The sequence below is a fragment of the Diadema setosum genome, chromosome 14 (assembly GCF_964275005.1).
Source record: "Diadema setosum chromosome 14, eeDiaSeto1, whole genome shotgun sequence".
Taxonomy (NCBI): Eukaryota; Metazoa; Echinodermata; class Echinoidea; order Diadematoida; family Diadematidae; genus Diadema; species Diadema setosum.
Genome location: NC_092698.1, coordinates 12,359,081 through 12,382,515, shown reverse-complemented (window position 1 = coordinate 12,382,515; position 23,435 = coordinate 12,359,081). Strand labels below are relative to the sequence as shown.

The 23,435-nt window shown below is 37.4% G+C and overlaps 1 protein-coding gene and 1 pseudogene across 1 annotated transcript in view; one reads left to right on the top strand and one right to left on the bottom strand.

Moving 5' to 3' along the window:
* Positions 1-23,435, top strand: part of LOC140238363 (transient receptor potential cation channel subfamily M member-like 2) — a 370,479-nt gene that overhangs the window by 137,086 nt on the left and 209,958 nt on the right. The window contains exons 10-13 of the mRNA XM_072318295.1: positions 1,229-1,329; positions 2,933-3,067; positions 5,277-5,327; positions 6,346-6,435. Coding sequence (XP_072174396.1) covers positions 1,229-1,329; positions 2,933-3,067; positions 5,277-5,327; positions 6,346-6,435 — 377 coding nt within the window. The remainder of the gene's footprint in view (positions 1-1,228; positions 1,330-2,932; positions 3,068-5,276; positions 5,328-6,345; positions 6,436-23,435) is intronic.
* LOC140237792 (uncharacterized) lies at positions 7,348-8,879 on the bottom strand (annotated as a pseudogene).

The window sequence follows — 23,435 nt, the reverse complement described above, 5'->3', positions numbered from 1 at the left end:
AGCCATTTGGCTGCGAAGTTTGATGGTCAATAAACCATTCGTTCATCCATTCATTCTTGACAATTCTGTTTTAGAAGGAAAAAATGTGCTGTTAAAGTATGGGACCAGGAAAACAAAAATCATGCCTCCACCTGTAACTGTTGCCTTTAAGCATCTAGGTTTTTGGATTGTCTATCCATCCGTCCTTCTGTCTGTCATTGATTTTGTAAACAGCATCATTTAAGAATAAGATATTTCCGAATGAAACTTGGCTTATGTATATGTATGAATGGAGGAAGCTGTGCCTAGGGTGCACAAACTCGAGTCAAGGGAACTATTTCCCCCAAAGATCTGCAATGCCTGCAGTTATTTTCATGAAACTTAGTGTATACATATCAGAGATGATTCTTAAGAGAAGTTTTGGGCCATGAGATCAAAGGTCAAATGAAAGTGAAATTGCTAAAATTTACTTTTTTCTCCATATTTCATGAAATCAAGTACAAATGCTTATACTGCCTGACCATGATTCTCTTTTGAAATTTGGAGTCCTTGGGTCAAAGGTCAAGTTTCGAGGTTATGTAATTCAATTCTATGCTGAAATCACTTCATTTTCTTTGTACTTTGGAGATTACTCCATACCTACACTTTATTAAATTATATGTACATTGTATGCATTACTGCGCAATGATTCTGTATGGAAAGGTTAGGACCAGTGGGTCGTAGGTCAAGTGAAAATGTCTAATTGTCAATGTTTGCTATTTTTCTACATTGTAGTTAATGACATTGCATCAAGGGGCACTACAGGGAAGTTTCAGCATTAGTGAGAAACCTTAATTCATCTTTGAGATCATATGAGCGTAAATGCTCATGGGGCTTTTGACCCTGTCAGTTAAATATTGCTCTATTTTGCCAACTTAAACTGTGTATTTGTGCACATTTTGATAACAGCTGTTTTTGTATTATAGCACATACAAGTTGTAGATGTCTTTGTACTTATTTCTACTGTAGAATCTTTGATTAGAGAAACATTGAGAGTGCATGCTTTCAGTGACTTTAACACAGCGCCAAGTTGTGATGACTGAAAAATGAAATATTCATCACAGAATTCAGCACTTTTCGAGCAGAAATCAGGGTACAGAGTGGTTTGTGCTATAATTTTACAATGCACACAAAGACCAATAATTGTACCGTTATACTTTGTTGAGCAGTAAGCTTGATGAAAGTTGTTCTAATATATAATTTGGTACAGCAAACAAAGGAAGGATGCTGGACCAGTTGCGACTTGCTCTTATCTGGAATCGTGTTGATGTTGCCAAGCGGGAGATTTTCACAGATGACAGAGAGTGGGGGGTAAGAATTTGTACTCCTATACAATTTTAGGCAGCAGGGTTTGTCTACATTTTTATTTGACAAGTGAAATTACCACTTATTGTTTGTTTATTTTTATAAGCACAAATTTCAGCATTGATATCAGTCATGGTGAGTATGAAAGTTGAAGTAATTTTTCTCAGTGATTAAGTGGTCCTTTCTGTAAGTGTTATCATGAAGGAAGGCTGATGGAAATGCCAAGTTGTGATGACTGAAAAATGAAATATTCATCACAGAATTCAGCAATTGTGATTCTGAGATGTGTGCCCTTATGCTGTCATGCATGTTTTTGCAAAGTTATGGGAAAACTTTAACTTTATTGTGCATGTCATTTTCAGCAGGAAAAATCCATTTTGGTCACTATACAGTGTAAGCAAGGCCTATATACTACAAATTCCATGACATTTATCGTAACCAACAATAAATGTCTCATTATAGAACCAATAAGGACTGAGACCCGTGTGGTAATGCATGCATGTATAAAAGCCATGTACTGTCATCACCCTAAATCATATTGTCCTTGTTGAAGAAGTAAGTCTTGAAATCTTTGAAAAGTTGAATACCATATTGACAGCTAACTAGTCAAGATGGACCATTTCCGCGATTCTGGAAAAACTAATGTAAGCTTTTCCCAGCAAAGTTTTCTCAAACTAAATGCAGCAATGTATTGCTAGCGCTGCATGATTTTGACATGTTTTTGGACTCCGTCTAATTTGGAACCTGGGCAAGTGCAAAAATAGCTGTGTAGGGAACTTTGTAACAGCCTCCACTGCAAAGATCAATAGAATACAGTCCGACCTCTCCTATCCAGACATGTCAGGACCAGTGCTCATCCGGATAGGGGATTTGGCCAGATATGAAAGACTCAATGTTTAATACACGCGGCTGCCTACCCAATGGTAGCGACACATGTACACTGTACATGTACATGTAACGTATTGCAGGTAGTGTACGCTGAAACTCTTTCTTTGCTCAGTGCAAAAACATAGGCGTAAGCATATGTGTGTGTTTTTTTTTATTATATGCTTAATTGAAATTTGTTTGCAAATTTACCTGCTTAAATATTGAGGAATGTATTCAAGCAGGTCTTGGAAAGTATCACACAATGAGTGGATGAAACTAAATTTCAAAGTTCTATCATCAGGGCTCAGCAAAGTCGACCGTTGTTAGACCGACTATAATTACGCTCAAACACAGTAGACACTTATACCATATCATGCCTGTTGCTTGGTGCATTGCAATAGGGTAAGATTTGGGTGTGTGTGTACAAATTGTGGGTGTTATGTTCATTCAGCGCTCAGCCAAGAAACTAAATATTTTTGTTTGAAATCCAACTTTTCCTCGTAATTATAAGATTTAAAACAAAAACAAAAACAAAAAAGTCATGCCAAGATCACCTCCAGATAATAGATCTGGATAAAGGGAGGCCAGATGGGAGAGTGTTGGACTGTAGTAATTTACACATCCAGGTTCAACTGTATTTTGCTTTGAGAAAGTTTATTCCAATGTACATTTTGAAATCAAAATTGATATCATATGAGGTATATTCAAAATGATCATCTGTTATCTTTATATCTTATCACAGAAAGGTCAATTGAATGAAGCTCTTCACTATGCCATAGTCAACAACCAAGTGAGCTTTGTTGACCTCTTTATGGACCAAGGTGTCAACTTCAAAGAATACTTGACTGTCAAGGAACTGACCCTGCTTTACAATGAGGTTGGTGTCTTCATGACATGCTTCAAGTGTGGTCTTGTTCAATCTTACTCGTCAGTTGTTCATAGTTCAATGCTTACCATTTTACAGTAAATATATGATGAAATATATTGGACCTAAGATAATCCATCAACTTATGCAAATGTCAACTTTTTCATCGCAGTTGACAGAAAATTGTGATATGCATTGACAGGAATGAACATGTGTAAAATAATGTAGGACACATAGATCTTAACTGATGATGTTCTGAACTCTCAGAGTTTCCCTATTTGAACTTTTACCATCTACGACTGTTGGAATAGAATGAAAAGCAAATTCACCCAAGAGTGAGTATAGCAATCTATATACATGCTGACACACTTGTGTGATATCTACTGTAACATTTGATGGAGTTGTTGCAACTATGAACTCTTCCCTTTTCAACAAATTTTGGGTATAATCATTATAGTATAATCATTATTACTGTAGTTATACCCCCGCCAAACGAAGTTTGAAGGGGGTATATAGGAATCGGCGGTCGGTCGGTCGGGCGGTCGGTCCGTTGCAAATCTTGCGTCGCGAACTACTTCCTCAGTTTTCAACCGATTCCCATAAAACTTGGCACAGATGTGTGCCTTGGGTTGTAGATGTGCAAGACGTATTTTTTGACAGTACCCAAAAGTACGTTGCCATGGTAATGGCATATTATGGGCAAAAATGGGTACAAATCTTGCGTCGCGAACTCCTCCCACAGTTTTTGATCAATTTTTATGAAATTAGGTACAGATGTTCATCTGAATATGTTAATGTGCAAGACACATATTTCCGCAGTGGCAAAAAGTGCGTTGCCATGGTAACGGCATGTTATTGGTAAAATATAGGGCAAAATGCTTCATGGCGAAACTGCTTCATCAGTGTTCTTCCAATTCTCATGGAATTCATATTGAATGTTTGTCTTAGGATATAGGTCAGCATGACACATTTCTTGACAGTGACAAAAAGTATGTTGCCATGGTAACGGCTCACATATTATGAGCCAAAATGATGGAAAATTTTGTGTTGCAAACTACTTCCTCAGTTTTTGCCCAATTTCCATGAAACTTGGTACAGATGTGTGCCTTTGGTTGTAGATGTGCAAGACACATTTTTCGACAGTACCCGAAAGTACGTTGCCATGGTAACGGCATATTAATGGCAGAAGATCAAGGAAAGATCTTGCGGATTTAACTACTTCCTCCGTTTTTTGACCAAAGCTTATGAAATGTTGTTTTGACCAAAGCTTATGAAATGTTGTTTGGCGGGGGTATAACCAGTCGCTGTAGCGACATTTCTAGTTTGTATTGAAAAACACCAAGAATAAGAGGGAGATAGCCAAGGGCATTTGCCATACACTGCAGGTTGACTTCAGGCATTCCAACAAAGTCTATGGAAATAGCTGACCATGCAGCACATGTCAAGGAACATGACACACACACATACTTAAACAATATACTTATAGGCAACTTTTATAGTATGTTGTTTCCAGTACTAAAGTTGATAGCATATTGAATTGAACAGGAATACTGAATATTTTCCCTCTGTTTTGTCTTTGTCAAAGTGAATATCTGTTAACTTTATGCAAGGCAGTTAACAAAGGATTTCCTCGGTTTCAAAGCTAATCATGTCAATATACATATGTAGGTTAGTTAGCTACACAAGGAACTTATAGGATGTAAAGGCAAAAAAAAATCAGAGATTCTTTCTTGTATTGACTCTGACACACAAGGTCACCTAATATGACATATACTGTATACTATACTTTACATACCAACCATATAACACTTTGAAATTCTTCAGCAATGAGTCACATTAATTAGTCAAAATATTTCTTAAATGTTGAACTGCTGCTTATGCTGGAGAGAAGGCTGCATGCAGTGAAATTGATGTACCAATGCTGTGTGATTAAATTCATTTTGATACAATTGAAACATATTTTGTGATACATTTACAGTATTAAATGATAGCCAAGATAGTTCTGAAATTTAAACACAGGAGAAGGAATTTGAGTAACTGAGAATGAGTATTTATTTTGCTGTGAGCTGTAAGATAATCAATTGGGATAGATATTGTACTATTAACAGGCAAGCTTGAAACTAAAAATGGGTTTCCACCACTGTTCATACTACATTGACCTTTCAGTCTGAATGAGTATTTTAATGTATCATGACAAACAGAGTTTTGTTGTCTTTTACAGATCCGTAACAATACACTCCTGTTTGAACTTCTTGAGAAACAGAGAGGCAAGGTAGGTATCGATGTGGTTCATGTGTTTGATATGAATGCTCTGACACACAAAATGTACAAAGTCCCCCAGCCTTTAAGTGTTGTTGAATTACATTTGCTCAACTTTCCAGCATGTAGACAATTGCTGATCTGATGTTAGTGTCAGAGAACATGTAATTTCACAAAGATATTTGTGAGAAGAGCTGCTTGTGTGATATCACAAAATGCAAACAAGGATTTGATTTCCACTTTGATTTGCCATCTTTTTGTTGAAAAGTTAAAAGCCTCTGCAATTTATTGACTTTGCAGCAAAAAAAAAAAATAATGATCAATTCAATTGAAAATACCTTTGAGCAAACTAACTGCAAACCATGCAGGTAATACAGTAAAGAAAAGGAATTGTATGTGTGTATCACCTTTTGGTTTGATGAAAATAAAGACATTGAGTTGAAAATAAAAGGAGTTGATTAAAAACTGCAACATCAATACAGGGAATGAAGCATTTCTTGCTTGGAACTTGACCCAAATGAATGAGTAACGTAGATGTAACTCTGCCTTCACTTACGCATACTACCATTTACAGCTGCTGCTAATGCCATCAAATATATCAATTCAAGCACTTGTACTAATTGCCTGAGTATGTATGCCCATGATTTCTACTAAACTGTGATTAATTCAGTGTTAATTTACGTCAATTTAGGCTGCGCAATTTGTCATCAGTTGCAACAATCAAAAGCTTGTAACCACACAGAGAGTAAATTTGAACAAAAGAAACTGGTGATTGCAAGCTGATGAAAATATCTATAAAAAGTTAATTATCTGTGTACCCCTAACTTTGATATCATATCATAAACATTATGCCATGGAGTTGTAGACATTGGCGTAGCATCATGTAATGAAACATAAAGCATTTCCTGGCAGAGAAAGTACCTCATCTTTGCAAATTCACTCATTACTTAAAAGCTGATTCAAAATGTTCTATTTGATAAAGATTTATAGAGGAGTTGATGTTGATGTGTTTTCAATGCTTTTGAATACAGAGCAACATCAAGTTCAATCTTGAGCACGTTGGGAAGGTCATACGAGATTTGACATTTGACACCTATGAGCCACTGTACCTGCGTTATCCTGTCAGCTATGTTCTCTGTGAAGCTGATATTACAAGGGAGCACGTGGGGAGGGAAGATGGAAAAGGCAATGACACTGATTTCACCGATGATGACCTGGATGATGAAGATGAAAGCGGAGCAGTACTCCCACCAGTGGAACCTTTTTCTGCTACCGAGGGTGTGGCTTGTTTAGGTCATGCAATGATGTCAGCAAGTAAGCCATTTGCCCCAATACACTAGTCAATGTTTGGTGCCTCACACTACTCAACGCCTCTTTAATGCATGTCTCATATGTGCTCCTTTTCACTGATAAGATTTTTTTTTTGACTTGTTGGTCAAAATATGCTCATAGATGGTAGCAGAGAAGGGAAGATGACTACATTCATTTCTTTCATTTCATTGTGAAATCTCTTGAGATAGAGCAGCTGTAGCAAGTGTTTCATTTTGGTTCATGATTTGCAGAAGGGAGGATGGCATTATGCAAACCATGATTAGAGATGCCAGCCATTACAAATTTGCTGTTGCGGTGTTACGGAAAAAGGTTTCGGACAAAGACAACAACTACACATGTTGCAGCTGAAAGAGATTGTGTGCTTAAAGTACATGATGTGAGGGAAAATTGACATCCATGCCAGCCCAGCCAGGCTGATGTAAATTTCAAAGAAATCAAAGTGCCACCAGGCTAAACCTCAGGGCAAAAGAATGCGCATATGCATTCCTTCACACCCCAGCAGGTCATAAACTGCTTGTAACTTGTAAAAATATGAAGCAATCTTGTTTGCCTAGGCAAGGACACCTATCACAAGGCCATATGTTGTACAAAATGTAGTCGGTAAAAGCTTCCTTACAGCACAATCATGACAATCTCAGAGCTGAAGCTTTTTTGCCATTTCATTCTGTAAAACTTTTACAGGGAAAGGGAAACCATAAGCTTCAAGGGTCCATTTTTTTTTCAGACTTTCTCCTTGCTGTTTGTGGCTGCTGGGAGGGTAGAGAATGTTTCAGCATGTTCATGCTTTGAGTGTGAGGTGGAGCTCAGTACAGTCTGCCTCTCTGGCCCGAATTCACGAAGGTGGTACAATCTTTGTCCATGGTTTAAACCACGGACAAACGTATGGGGCACCAAGTGTTGCATGGCCTATTTCATTACAAAATCAGTCATTTTTTCGACGAAATGACTGATTTTGTAATGAAATAGGCCATGCACACTTGGCGCCCCATACAAAACTACGGTCTTTGTCCATGGTTTAAACCATGGACAAAGATTGTACCAACTTTGTGAATTCGGGCCTCTGAGTTCTCTGGCCTAACAAATGCCTGTTGTAGTTCCCACTTTTTAAGAGCTGACTACTTGCAAAGGTTCCTGATGTGCCAGTGGCACTTTTCCATCTTTGTCTGCAGTACTAGTAGGTGTTTGATTCAGATGCTTGGGTCCTGTACAGATGGTACTGCAGGCGTCATTTACATTGTCCATGCACCACACCGGCTGCAGCTCCTTACTGTTCTGTAAGGTCTTTCACTCTCTATGTCAGTCATCACCAAAATGGTACTGACTTACTGGAGCAGCTGCTTTACAGAGATGTGAGTACTTTGTATTCTAGTCTGGCCTGATTTGTTCTTTGAGTAAGCAGTTGACCTTAAATTTACATTGCAAAGCACTGCCAGCACATTCTGTTCAGTCTCTGTTAGGCTTTCAGGGGACAGAGTTTAAATGAATGCCCCATCTCGACCGCATTTGGACACATTTGTAGTTTCAGGTCATGGCTCTTGGTGTGTGAAGACATGTTTTCCCATATTGCTGCATTCACTTTGGGATATCACAGAGGAATACAGTTGCTTGGGGGAAGTAATTTACCTCCGAATTCCTCCAGCATGTTCTCTTCCAGCTGATGTGACACGAGGTACAGTGCAGACTTTGCCAAGTTCTTGTGTATTGAGCAAACAACCCCAGAGAGGATCAAGTTCATTATCCTGCTCCTCTTAGGCTGATTCAGCCTCACCCACTAAAGGCATCTACTCATGTTCCCAACAGGTTGAAAACCATCATTTTTGTTCAGGTAACTCATATTCTCCTCTGCAGCTGTACGTGCTGTCGGCAGGGATGCCCTGGTAGGGCGAGTTGCGGTAGAATGTGGATTCGGCAAATACTCCACCACTCTTTTCATCAAAGACTCTTATTTGTCCAGTCTGCCTGCAATTCTGTGCATTTCTCCTTTTCCTCAGGCTTTTTGATCTTCTTTTTAGGCCCCCAAAATCTAACACAATTTCAAGGTGGGTTTTCCCAAATCCCTTATACGTTTTGTATTGGAGGTTAACCCTGCCGATACGCGCTTGGACTTGAGCTTTGTAGCTGTAGATGTACCCTCAACAGTTTCACCCGGGGAAGTTCTCGCTCATGCAGTGCTCAGTGTTTTGGTGGTTTTCTGCAGCTTTGGAATGGTAGTGCTGCCTACCAGCATCGCCATTTTATTTGTAGATTATGGTTGAAAAACTGGTGGCCCGAACACGCACTGAAATCATAGCTTTATAGCATGATTACGAAGTGAAAATTGCTTTACAAGTGTATGTCATGTGCCTACACCGTATGTGATAACATACAAAAAAGTATGAAATAAAACATTGGCATGACAGTCAAAATCTGTATCTATCGCCCAGATCACAACACTTCCATCTGAAATGACCCATCAAGGATATCATGTAGAGATGTCAACCCCAGGGACATTCGCCAAATTTGTCAGTAACAAGTACACAGCGAAGCAGCATTGTTGTCACACACAAACACCTAGTACTTTTTCAATTTTAAGCCTACATTTTATTTTAGTTTGACCAGCTTCAAGATTCTGCAGAAAAAAAAATGTTTCTACAAACACTCCTGTCCTTATTGATGAGCTACATTGATGAGCCTTAATGGAGTTCTGAAGTCTTTTGCGATGACTAAAGAATAATCTCTGTCTTGTCTGTACTGCCATGGGTTGTCCATTTCAATACTTTCCCTTTCCTGCATTAGTCAAGACATTCCCCCAGATATTGCCATTGTCTTGGTTCTTGTGCAGCTGTAACTTTGTAGCGGAGGCATACCAGTCGCCATAGCAACATTTCTAGTTTTTATTTTGAAATCATGCTTACAATGACTCAAGCCTCTGTGTGCTTCTAAAAAAAATGACGCTTAATTTACATGCTTGATTCTGGAATTGAGCCTTTTTTTTCAAGGTTGTGACAGATTTTTCATTGGGTGAGTCAGTGTGTTGATTTTGGTGCCATAAAAAGAAGGAAATATACAGTAGAATGCCAAATGAAAAGATTATGTTACCAACATTTGGTGTAGGTATGACCAAGTAAAAGAAAATGAACAAAATAGAAAAGAAGGGTTTGTTAACTGTGTTGTATTTTCTTTGTTCAGCAATGGCACATTATGTTGCATGGTGTGGTTTGTTTTTTTCTTAGATTTAAATAAAAAAAAAAGCATATAGAAAGTTTTGTTATTCTGATGTTTTGTTATTCCAAATCCAAAACATGCAAATTCCCTGTGCCTAAATGTTTGTTAATCAAAAAAAATAAATGTAATTGGGTTCGTTAATCCAATTTGTGGCATTATTCCAAAGGTTCGTTACTCTGAAAATGAAATGAGGTTTGTTCATCTGAAAATGAAGTCTGTGGTATGAAACCTATTTCATTTTCAGGTAAACGAACCTTCAGAATACCGAATCTCCTTTTGTTTTTGATGCATTTTTTAATTGGGCATTGGGTGATAATGCAGGAAAGAAATATGGACAGAAGGGAAAATCTTTTAGGCAAGAAGAATGTTTAATTCTTAGGTGGCATCGTTTATTTTATATTACAGGCAGTGAGGGATACGTCAGAAGTAATTGGAGATGGGAGGGGAAAGATTTAATGCAAGAAATAAGTTATTTTTTAGTTTGACATTGTTAATTTCTTTACACGGTATTCATTATCCCCCCCCCCCCCAAAAAAAAAAAGTAGGTTCATTATTCTAGACTGATGGTCCGTTATTCCGAATCTGAAACACGCCGAATACCTGTTCCCAGTTGTTTGTTACTCCAAATATGTGATGTGGTTCATTTATTGTCGAGCCCACCAGAGGTGAGGGGAGACTAAGGGATCGCCTGCGGCGTCTGTCCGTCGTCTGTCCGTAACGCTACAAAAGCTTCAATTACTCTTTACTCTGGGCTTCAATTGCAATCAAACTTCGAGGGAAGAGGGGTCATACAAAGTTTCACATTTTACCATAATGAAGGTCACCTCAAGGTCAATGAATTTTAGGGCCCAATGTTAAGTTTTTATGGCGCGTTTCTATTATGGGTCATAACTTTTGATCCATAACTCCATTTGTGACCAAACTTGGATGGTAGATGTCCCTTGGGGAGTGGATGGTCACCACAAGGTCAATGGTCACAAGCATGGGTCAACAAACTTTTAGAGCCCAATGTTAAGTTTTTATTGCGCGTTTCTATTATGGGTCATAACTTTTGATCCATAGGTCTGTTTGTGACCAAACCTGGATGGTAGATGTCCCTTGGGGAGTTGATGGTCACCACAAGGTCAAAGGTCACAGGCAGATGTCAACGAACTTTAAGGGCCCAATGTTAAGTTTTTATGGCATGTTTCTTTTTTGCCATAAATTTTTACCCTTTTGTATCTCTTTTTATCTGTTATACAATATGTATCTCTTTTTTTCATCTGTTATATCCCATTCGTGTACAATTTCTTGTATGCGAATGGGCGAGACACATTATGGCACTTGCCTTGTTCGAACATTCCATGTGGCATTCCGACGGTTCTTTAATCTGAAAATAAAAAACGGTTAGTTAATCTGAAAACACATTATCATTCAAGTGGTACAAAACTTACTTTGTTTTCAGATTTAAATAATGAATCTTCAGAATACCGAACCTTAGACACTGTATTTCATTTTTGTCAAGCCCACAGGAGGTATTAGTCTGGGTGCCAAAGCCACTTTTTGGGCCTAACCTTGTTTTACCGTCCACCCAATGTTTTTTGATGGTTTTACCCTATTTCGGGGGTGCTGAATCCGAATCTGGATGATGCAACTCTTGCATCCTTGAGGGTTTTGAGATATTCAAGATGGCCGCCAAAATGGCCGCCCGAACTGGAAATTCCCACGTATTTCCTTCTAAATGGTGATAGATTGAAAACAATTGATGGGTTTTTCCCTATTTCGAGGGTGCTGAATCCGAATCTGGATGATGCAACTCTTGCATCCTTGAGGGTTTTGAGATATTCAAGATGGCCGCCAAAATGGCCGCCAAAACCGAAAATTCTCACATATTTCCTTCTAAATGGTGTGAAATTGAAAATAATTGATAATTCTATCCTATTTGGAAGGTGCTGAATCCGAATATGGATGATGCAACTCATGCATCCATGAAGTTTTTGAGATATTCAAGATGGCCGCCAAAATGGCTGCATCAATTAAAACCGGAAATTCCCACGTATTTCATTTCATTTTCATTTCAATTTATTTTCATATTTCTCACATATATCACAATAAAGTATATGAATACGAAAATTATACGAAACATAATTCAGATAAGACTTCATCAGAATGTACAGAAGTTTGATTTGGTATAAACACGAGGTCTGTATGCATGCTAATTACACTGTGGTCATAATGTGAAAAAAATATGATGGGGCCTGCGTAAAAGCATTAGCTTGTACAGCCGCAGGTTCCGTGAGTAATCAGATTAGGGGAAGTTTAAAGTACGGATGTTTTTTTAAGACCAACTATATCTGGGGAAACCGATTAGAACAAACAAAACAAAAAATCCAATTAAATATATGTCACTAAATAAAAATACAGAAAACAGAAAACAGAAAGGTCACATGTTGCAGCAGTGAACAACAACTGCAGAGATTCAAGGGGTGTGTTGCAGAGTATAGAAAATGGCGTAACTGTATGTCATAAATACATAAGTAGAAGGTGGGATAATGAGATTTGTCGTGAATGTAAACAATACCGAAAGCTCAGAAGTAACATTCCAGCATGGGTCCTAAAACCAAGCATTCCGTGTGACCATAGTAACCGACAGCTGTCACACGCGAGAGTTTCGATAACCGAGTGGAACAATAGGTGCATGAACAGCGCAACAGGCAGACTGTTCAAAAATAGTGTTCATGGTTAGGATCCCGCCGGACTAAGGTGGGATAGACAAGGGGTAACATGTAAAGAGCAACAAGAACTATACACTATGCATGCCGTACAATGTAGCTGCTAAGAAGATATTGCTTCAGTTTTCGTTTGAATGAGGTTACAGTGGTACAACTTACAAGTTCCATAGGGAGTTCGTTCCAATATTTGGGCCCAGCGAACATAATGGTTTTTTTCGCGAAAATTGTTCGGGTACGTGGAAGGTGATATGCGTAACGTTGACGAGTTGGATAATCATGAACTGTATGATTTCTTGTAAACATTTGGGAAAATACGTCTGGTAATTGGCCAGTTGAAAATTGAAACATAAACAGGCCGACGTTGTAATAAAATAACTCGGGAATTTTCAAAATTTTATTACTTACAAAAAGTTCGTTCGTGTGGGATAAATATCCAGTGTGGTTAACAATTCTAACAGCTCGTTTTTGTACAAGAAATAACGAATCGATAAATAAGGTTTTTAGAAGCATTTCCCCACGCCAGAATCCCATAGTTGAGATAGGGATATATCAAAGTTGAATATATGCTCTGTAGAATATTACTTGGAAAATAATAGCTAAGTTTGTTAAGAACCCTGGTATTTCTAGCAATAATTCTGCTTACATAATTAACATGGGTTCTCCAAGATAAATCACTATCGATATAAAGACCCAAAAATTTTGTATTGTTGACCTGTGACAGATCAATGTTGTTTATCTTGACAGAGAGAGGTAACACAGGTAGCGAATTACTGAATAACATATACTGAGTTTTATCAATGTTTAAGGATAATTTGTTCGCAAAAATCCTTGGAGAAGTCAAGGAAAACACCGACAGTGTGAGAAACATCATCTATAGCATGAGCTATCTTATCAATAAACTTGAGTAATGCGTGAGTTGTACTATGTTTTTTCCGAAATCCAAATTGAGATTCAGTAAATATTTTTGCCTGAAGAAAAAAATTAAGGGTGCGTTTATACACAAGTCTTTCGAGTATCTTTGAAAATGAAGTTAAAAGAGAAATGGGGCGATAATTATTGACAAAGTCTTTTCGCCCTTTTTTAAAAATGGGAACAACTCTGGCTACTTTCATTTTTTGAGGAACTTTACCAGTAGATAAGGATTGATTGAAAATATAAGTAAGAGGCGAGATTATTTCATGAATCACATTTTTTACCAAGAAGTTTGTGATTCCATCATAACCCGAACTTTTTTTGTTATTTAACTTATCAACAATCTTTATTATTTCATCTTCGACAATTGGGACAAAAAATAAGGATTCCATATTCCTACTACCCAGGAAAGAGTGAAATTCTCGCTGTGCTTCAGGAATTTTATCAGCCAGGTTTGGCCCAATGTTTACAAAAAAATCATTAAAAACTTCAGCTATATCTATGGGGTCATCAATACGAACATCATCCTCTTGAATATAACTAGGCACGTTATTATCAGTATTACGTTCCAACGCTCGGTTTATCACCCTCCACGTACCCTTCACATCAAATTTACATTTGTCGAATTGATTCATAAAATACATCCGTTTGGCTGACCGTAATGCAGAAGTGAGGATATTACGATACTGAGTATATCTGGACTTATTTGTAACTGTGGGTACTTTGCGATATTTATGATAAAGTTTATTTTTCTTATTGATTGATTTTAAAAGTGATTTTGTAACCCATGGCTGCCGGGGTACTTTTTTATGATTTGAGTTAGAGAATTTACGACAAGGGATAGCAATATTAAGCTGAGTTATCAAAATATCTATAAAAATATCAAAAGATAGATTTACGTCATTTTGATTATATACAGTCGACCAATCAACGAGTTTCAACCTTTCTCTAAAACTATTCAGGTTCGAGTCTGACATAACACGAAAACCGGATTTTTTTTGCACACTGTCAGCAAGAGGGTGGATACTACCAATAAGTGCATACACAGGAAAATGATCAGAGATATCCGTAACAACAATACCAGATGAAATATCAGAAAATGACTTGTTAACAAATATATTATCTATTAAAGTAGAAGAGAGGTCGGTGATTCTTGTAGGTCTTCTTATGAGAGGAATAAAAGACTTAGACAACAGTTGATTAAGAAACTCTTGGCAATTATGATTATCATAATTTAAAAGATTTAAATTAAAATCACCCATAAAAAAACATAATTTATTCTTGAAATAGTTATTCGACAAAATACCGTGGATTAATTCACCAAATTCAGTAAAATTAGAGTTTGGTGGCCTATAAATTTCTCCAACAATTACATTTCCTTTATTTGGTACTTTTATCTCAATGAAAATACTTTCAAAAAATTCTGTCATAAAACTGAACTCTTCTAATAACCGATGGTTTAAATTTTCTGTTACATAAAAACCAACTCCACCTCCTTTCTTGCACGGTCTATTATTTGTAATCAGTTTGAATCTATCAATATGAAACAATGAAGAAGGAGACACCTCCTGTAACCATGTTTCACTGAGGCCGATGACACCAAATGTGAATCGTAATTCATCAATGAATAAGCGAAGTTGATCAAAATGTTGATTTAAACTCCTAATATTAAAATGAGAAAAAAAGATTTGATTTGGGTCCGAATTGGATAATGTAATGACATCTTTTTCTAAGCAGTAACTTGTAGAAAACATGTGAGGTGGGATATCATTAGGATCAAAATCAAGTTTTAATTCATCGGTTTCTGTGGTTAAAAAAAAATTTAAGTCAGAATTATCACCGTTCTCATTATTTATAATGGTTACAGAACTTTCACCTTCCAATGACCGAACATCTACAAAAGCATTACTCATATTCATTGTGATAAAACTCAAAGCAATTCATCCTATTTTCGTTGGGAAATGTAACAGAATGTACAGCAATGTTGGACAAGCCATATTGCCGTTGACTTGGACACAAAATGGTAGAAGACACGTAAACATGTTTGTCTTTGAGACATACATGCACCTGGACAGTTGATGCCGACATTGGAAAAACATGTTTATGCAAGATGGAGGAAAAATACACCAACGTGAATGCATGGAATTCGGAATGATGAGAAATTCTAAATGATGAGAAATTGAAAATAATTGATGGTTTTACCCTATTTCGAGGGTGCTGAATCCGAATCTGGATGACACAACTCTTGCATCCATGAAGTTTTTGAGATATTCAAGATGGCCGCCAAAATGGCCGCCAAATAAAACCGGAATTTCCCATGTATTTCCTTCTTAATGGTGAGATATGGAAAACATATCATATTGTGATAGTGATGTAGAGAAGTGTACTGAAATTACCCAATATTACCTGTCTTAATCCATGAGCAGTTTTAATCTCTTCATCCATGAACACTCAAATTGGTTATTTGGTTTATATTGATGGTCTTGATGACATTGTTGAAGACATGAGTGGGACATTTTTATAGTTATGCTTCAATTTTTTTTTCAATTATGATGTAACATCATATATGTGTATATGTATGATATGTATACGTATATATAATATATTACAAACACACACGAGGGGACGGACATATCACAGGTAACGCGAAAAAAATTGAATAAAAAAAACAAACGACAAGATGGAAGGTAATAATTGATAATCCAGTACTTACGAATATCATAATCGCGCAGAATGCTTTTGAAATTACCCTATTGATATCTATATTATAGTGGTCATGGATGCAACCATTTACAATGACATAATCAGAATATGGGACAAGTTTCATAATACGAGGCGAGACTCGTCAGAATACAAGACAAGTTTCAACACTAAATACCAACATGCCATAATTTAATTTTACTCTAGTGATAGCCGAAAAGGATTAACTTCACATCTGTGGAGCCATATTATTGGCGACCACAAGCATTATTTTATAACAATAATTATGCATAAAATAATTTCAGGCGTATCTTTGTGGTTGTATGTTTCAGTATGATGTCAATATATATCACTTTCTTTTTTTTTCCAGTACTTGTTAAAGTTCCGTTTGAGACATATCGGAATATCTCAGCATATTACAATATACCATTGCGACAGTCATTTTGGATGTCAATAACTTTTGGCTGATTTGACAAATTCACTCAACTGAGTTGAATTTAAGAATACGAATTATTGCTTTTCACCCTGCATGGGTTTAATCCCCCGCTTCGCGTTAGAGCACAATACTTCACCATTTAAGTATAAGAAAATGTTAAGGAGTTTCCGTTCATACAGGACATTTATAGATGTCCCAAAACCTTCAAAGACCTTCAGCACCCTCGAAATAGGGTAAGACCATCAATTTATTTTAAAATTTTTACCATTAAGAAAAAATATATTAACATTGGAATTCTGCCACTTACTTTGGCTGTCATCTTGGTCGTCTAAAAACCCTAAAGAATGGATGAATTTCAACAACCAAGTTTCGAGGGTGCTGAATAGGGTCTAAAATTTTCCAATTTTTGACAGTTATTTTGGCGGTCATCTTGGACATCTCAAAAACCCTTAAAAAAGAATACGAAAGCTGCATCAACCAGGTTCGGATTCAGCACCCTCGAAATAGAGTAAAACCGCCAATTGTTTTCAATTTTACACCATTTAGAAGGTAACAGAGGGCTTACATGGAAGATTTCGTTTTTAACGGCCATTTAGGGGCCATTCTGGCGGCCATCTTTATTATCTCAAAACCCTCAAGGAAGCAAGAGCTGTATCCTGGAGCTTCAAATTCAGCAAACTCAAAATAGTGTAAAACCACCAACTGTTTTATATTTTACACCATTTAGAAGGAAATAGGGGGTCTACATATGAATTTCCGTTTTTGGCGGTCATTTTTGGCGACCATCTTTATCATCTCAAAACCCTTAAGGATGCAAGAGTCGTATCCTGAGCTTCGGATTCAGCACACTCAAAATAAGATAAAAACCACCAATGGCTTTCAATATATGGGAACTTCCGTTTTGGGTGGCCATTCTGGCGGCCATATTGAATATCTCAAAATCTTCAACAATGCAGGAGTTGCATCATCCAGATTCTCATTCAGCACCCTCGAAATAGGGCAAAACCATCAATTGTTTTCAATTTCTCACCATTTGGAAGGTAATACGAGGAAATTTTCGGTTTTGGCGGCCATTTTGGCGGCCATCTTGAATATCTCAAAATCCTTAAGGGTTAAGCAAGAGTTGCATCATCCAGACTCGGATTCAGCACCCTCGAAATAGGGTAAAACCATCAATTGTTTTCCATATCTCACCATTTAGAAGGAAATACGTGGAAAACTCCGGTTTTGATTTGATTTTGATGGCCGCCATTTTGGCGGCCATCTTGAATATCTCAAAAACTTCATGGATGCAAAAGTTGCATCATCCAGATTCGGATTCACCACCGTCGAAATAGGGCAAAACCATCAATTGTTTTCCATATCTCACCATTTAGAAGGAAATACGTGGGAATTTCCGGTTTTAATTGGCGGCCATTTTGGCGGCCATCTTGAATATCTCAAAAACTTCATGGATGCAAAAGTTGCATCATCCAGATTCGGATTCAGCACCATCGAAATAGGGCAAAACCATCAATTGTTTTCCATATCACCATTTAGAAGGAAATACGTGGGAATTTCCGGTTTTAATTGGCGGCCATTTTGGTGGCCATCTTGAATATCTCAAAAACTTCATGGATGTATGAGTTGCATCATCCATATTCGGATTCAGCACCCTCGAAATAGGGTAAAACCATCAATTATTTTCAATTTCACACCATTTAGAAGGAAATACGTGGGAATTTTCGATTTTGGCGGCCATTTTGGCGGCCATCTTTAATATCTCAAAACCCTCAAGGATGCAAGAGTTGCATCATCCATATTCGGATTCAGCACCCTCGAAATAGGGTAAAACCATGAATTGTTTTCAATATCTCACCATTTAGAAGGAAATACGTGGGAATTTCCAGTTCGGGCGGCCATTTGGCGGCCATCTTGAATATCTCAAAATCCTCAAGGATGCAAGAGTTGCATCATCCAGATTCGGATTCAGCACCCCCGAAATAGGGTAAAACCATCAAAAAACATTGGGTGGACGGTAAAACAAGGTTCAGCCTCTGGCACCCAGACTATATGGGGAGACTAAGGGATCGCCTGCGGCATATGTCCGTCCGTCCAGCATCCGTCCGTAGCGCTACAAAAACTTGAATAACTCTACTGAGGACTTCAATTTCTATCAAACTTGGAGAGAAGAGTTGTTATGCAAAGTTACACATTTTACCAAATATGAAGGTCACATCAAGGTCACAGGCAGGAGTCAATGAACTTTAGGGCCCAATGTTAAGTTTTTATGGCACGTTTTGATTATGGCTCAAAACTTTTGATCCATATGTCTGTTTGTGACCAAACTTGGATGTTAGATGTCCCTTGGGGAGTTGAAGGTCACCACATGGTCAAAGGTCACAGACAGGGGTCAACGAACTTTAAGGGCCTAATGTTAAAATTTTACGGGGCGTTCTGATTATGACTCATAACTTTTAATCCGTATGTCCGTTCGGGACCAAACTTAGATGGTAAATGTCCCTTGGAGATTTGAAGGTCACCACAAGGTCAAAGGTCACAGACAGGGGTCAACAAACTTTTAGGGCCCAATGTTAAGTTTTTATGGCGTGTTTCAATTATGACGCTTAACTTTTGATCCCTATGTCCGTTTGTGACCAAACTTGGATGGTAAATGTTAAAAAACAATGTTTAAAAACATTAATTTCTTCTACGCGAATAGGCGAGACACAATTTGGCACTTGCCTTGTTTATCAACGAATCTTCAAAATAACAAAACTTTCATTTTTTTTTTCTTTTTAATTTTTCAAATAGCAAACCTTTGGAAAAACAAAACTTTCATTTTTTTTCTTTTTAATTTTTAAAATAGCAAACCTTTCCAAAAACAAAACTTTCTTTTCTTTGATTTTTGGATTAACGAACCTTCGGAATAAGGAACTGTCAGAGTAACAAACATTAACATTTTTCAATCAAGCAGTGGGGGATAATTTAAAAAAATGATAATATAGAATGGAGGAGAAATATTTAAAGCCGGGAAATAGGTTATTCTAAGTTTGACAATGTTTACTTTTTTTTATAATAATGATGATAATAGTGGCTACTTGTATAGCACACAGGAATGTGTCAGTGCACACGGTTTCTTTTGTTGAATGAATGAGTGAATTTCTCTCTGTGCTGTACATACACCCGGAGCACACACAGTCAGTCACCTCTCTCTCACCTGCTCGCAGGCAGCTAACCCCAAGCTTTCACTTGTCCCGGGCAATCAGCAAGCGCTTTAATATGTCGCGCCTTGCAATGGAGGAGATGTGTGTACATATATGTGAATATTACACTCATGATTAGTTAATACAGATGACGTGCATGTACCCATATCATATCAGTCTTTCAGTGCATCTACTCACGTTGCCAGAGGCTTTGTTATTTCAGATTGCCTGTCCATTTGTCCGTCTCTGCAGTTGTCCATCCCACATCTTGTTATTTGATTTAAGGAAACCAAAGAATTTTCTTGGGACCTTGTAAGGTGTGGATGTGCAAGTAGATCGGGCAAAATTGCTCAAGGTCAGAGGTCAAAGGTCACTTATTCAGTAGTAATGCTGTTTTCAGCTGAAACTTTGTCTAAGAATATACAGTGATGTTTATATGTTTATATATATATATATATGTATAATATATATGTCACAGTGTGTTACACGTGAACTAGCTTATTGATCTAGACGAGGCAGTTTGATCACCCGAAATGAAATACATGAAGAGATAAAGTACCGTTGAAATTATGTGTGCATTTATTAAGGCGGAGTCACGCCTTCAAATCATATATCCGGTCATACAATATAGTAATCTTCTGAGCTCAGAACTTAAACAGATCACGCTGATTAAATAACTGTTATCCCATGCGTCAAATACTAACAACCTCCTAACTCCAAAACTAATGACTCTCAATATTAGTCTTTCGACTTATAAACTAACTGAGTAACCAAGTACTATAACACTTCTCACAATATTGACATAATTATGAGACGGCGTGGGCATGTGGCTTGCCACAACAAATCATATCCCTGACCATAATGTCGGTCAGCGTTCAGAGTTCAGTTCAGTGCAAACTTGTGGTTCCGGTTTATCAATTAATGGGGAATGTTATTATACTGACTTTGCTTCGCGAGTCGGCGTTCTCCATATATATGACGACATCTTTGTGTCCCTGGAGACGGCGAACGCGGAGCGCTGGGAGAGTATGTCGGGGCGACAACAACGTCCTTCGACCGGCCGACCGCGGTTCAGCGAAGGCGACGGATCCAGCCCCGTATAACCGGCGTTATTGTGGAGGGTGTGTGTCTTGAACTCGGGGAGGGAAATCCGGGCAACCGGATCAGGCAGCGGCTGAATAGGAGACACCTGTGGAGTCTCGACCCGGTGATTGTGTGAGCTTATGTGGATGAAGCTCCACTATACCCTTAACAGCCGTAGTTGGGCCTTAGACACCCCAGTTGTGGCATCACTGCTAGACAAGGCTCTGCAGCGTCTGGTCTGTCTGGTGACAAGACAGGGTGTGGCAGCTTCACTTCTTGTGAGCCTGCCTATACATATGCTGGCTGCTGCAAACTTAACTATGCTGTGGAACAATAGCTGTCAAACACCTGCATGTGGGATGCCATCAACCCGGCTAAATTCATATTCAAATTTACTTCCTCCCAGACTGGAGGGTATTTAAATTAGATTTAAATCAACTCCTTACAATATATATATATATATATGTAATATACATATATATATATATATATATATATGTATATATATATATATGTAATATATATATATATGTAATATATATATATATATGTATATATATATATATATAAATATAAATACAATGCGTATCAACAAAAAAAAGCAACAAGATTTAATTTCAAATTTGTGAAGATTGTGTTAACTTTTCACCAAAGTGAGTAGCAACATCTTAAAGCCACATATCTCCTCTTTCCAATGATATTTTATTCATTCTTACATGGTCATGGATGGCTGAGTAATCATTCTTTTTGGACAATGGGTCAAATTGGACTTGGGACCAAGTTTCAGTTAGTAAGACCAGCATAAATCATTTTCGATTCTCCTTTTTTTTTTTTACGTTCAGACAGGTGAGACATACCATAATATCTGGATGCTCAATTTTTTTTTTGGGAATGTTCAGACAGGTATCATGTTGTTGAGTGGCCACCACGATCTCCGGATCTGATTTGTTGTGACTTTTTTCTTTGGGGTTATCTCAAGAGCAAAGTGTTCATTACCCCTCCACCTGACATTGCAACTTTGAGACAAAGAATCACTGATGAGTTTGAAGCTCTACGCCACTAAGCCCCAATGATTCGCAGGGCTGTGCGTGAGATGGAGAAAAGAGCTAATCTCTGTGTTGAAAGGAATGGTGGCCATGTTGAGGGGCATGGGATGTAATGTTAAAAAGAGATATCCGAAAGAAGACAATGGTAAGTTGTGATTATTAATTTCATTATTCCATTTGTTAAGTTAATTTCTAATAAGGTGCATTGATTCTGGCAGTGTCTAAACTTGGTCCCATGTCTAATTTGACATATTGTCCAAAAAGAATGATTACTCAGCATCCATGACCGTGTATGAATAAATAAGATATTATTGGAAAGAGGAGATATGTAGTTTTAAGATGTTGCTACTCACTTTGGTGTAAAGTTAACACAATCTTCACAAATTTGAAATCAAATCTTGTTGCGTTTTTTTTATACGCACTGTATGTGTATATATTTAATTATTTTTTTTGAAAGAGTAGAAACAGAAAAATTAGTCTAATGAAATGATAGTGGTAAAAGTTCAAAGGCCAAGGTAAAATATTACTATATACTTCTGAAGAAAAAAAAAAGGATAATTTTTGGTTATTTTTTTGGCTATGAATATTCAGTAATAAGGTACATTGATGGACAGGTTAGAAATCTATTGACAGTGTTTTTTCCTAACATCATAGTGCTGATAGGACATAGTCAAAGGCCAAATTGCCATTCTCTAACTTCAGCCTGGAATATCCATTGGTGATGTCTGCTAAAAAGAATAAAGATTAATAAACATTCAGTGACCTGAAGCATCTGGGCTGAAAGTCAAAAGGTCAAGGCCACTAGACTTTAGTTAAAATGCTATTTTTAGGCCATTAGTCCAAATCCATTGATATTGTTTGATGAAATTGATGAAAAAACACTTTCATTATGCAAAGAGGGTTAAATGACAGCCGATGATTGATTTGACAAAAAGTACAATGTAATTGTTAAGCAGTGTTTTTAGAGTGATGTAGTCATTGTGTGAGAAGTGGAAGCATCACAGGTAATTGTGCACCACATTTTAATTGCTTAGGTTATGATTTTTTGCCCGCATACTTTTGTAGAAAATTTATGGCAGTCCAGTAATCAAAATCTACATCAGTTTATGCGGCCAACATATATGACTGCTCATGCCCAAATTTTTCAGTGAAGCTATTTACTCTCTACGTGTCATGTCCGACTTCATTTGATCTTGTTTTACTGTCTCTCCTAAGGTCTCGGTGAATGTCACGAATCACCCATGAGAGTCTGTATGAAACCCAGAAAAGGTTGAATGATGAAGTTCTCCTTTTGCTTATCATTGCATGAGTATCACATTATCTCCCCTGGCACCCATATATCGTACATGCATGAATCATGCACGAAATTTGGCAAATTTTATTTGGATTAGGCAAATGATACACGTAGCATGCATCATTTCATTTGCTCCATGGAACTCAGTTTTGTTATAGATAATTAACCAGGCAGATTATTAATTCTGTTGTCTTGCTTTCCCTTTCACACACCAGTGC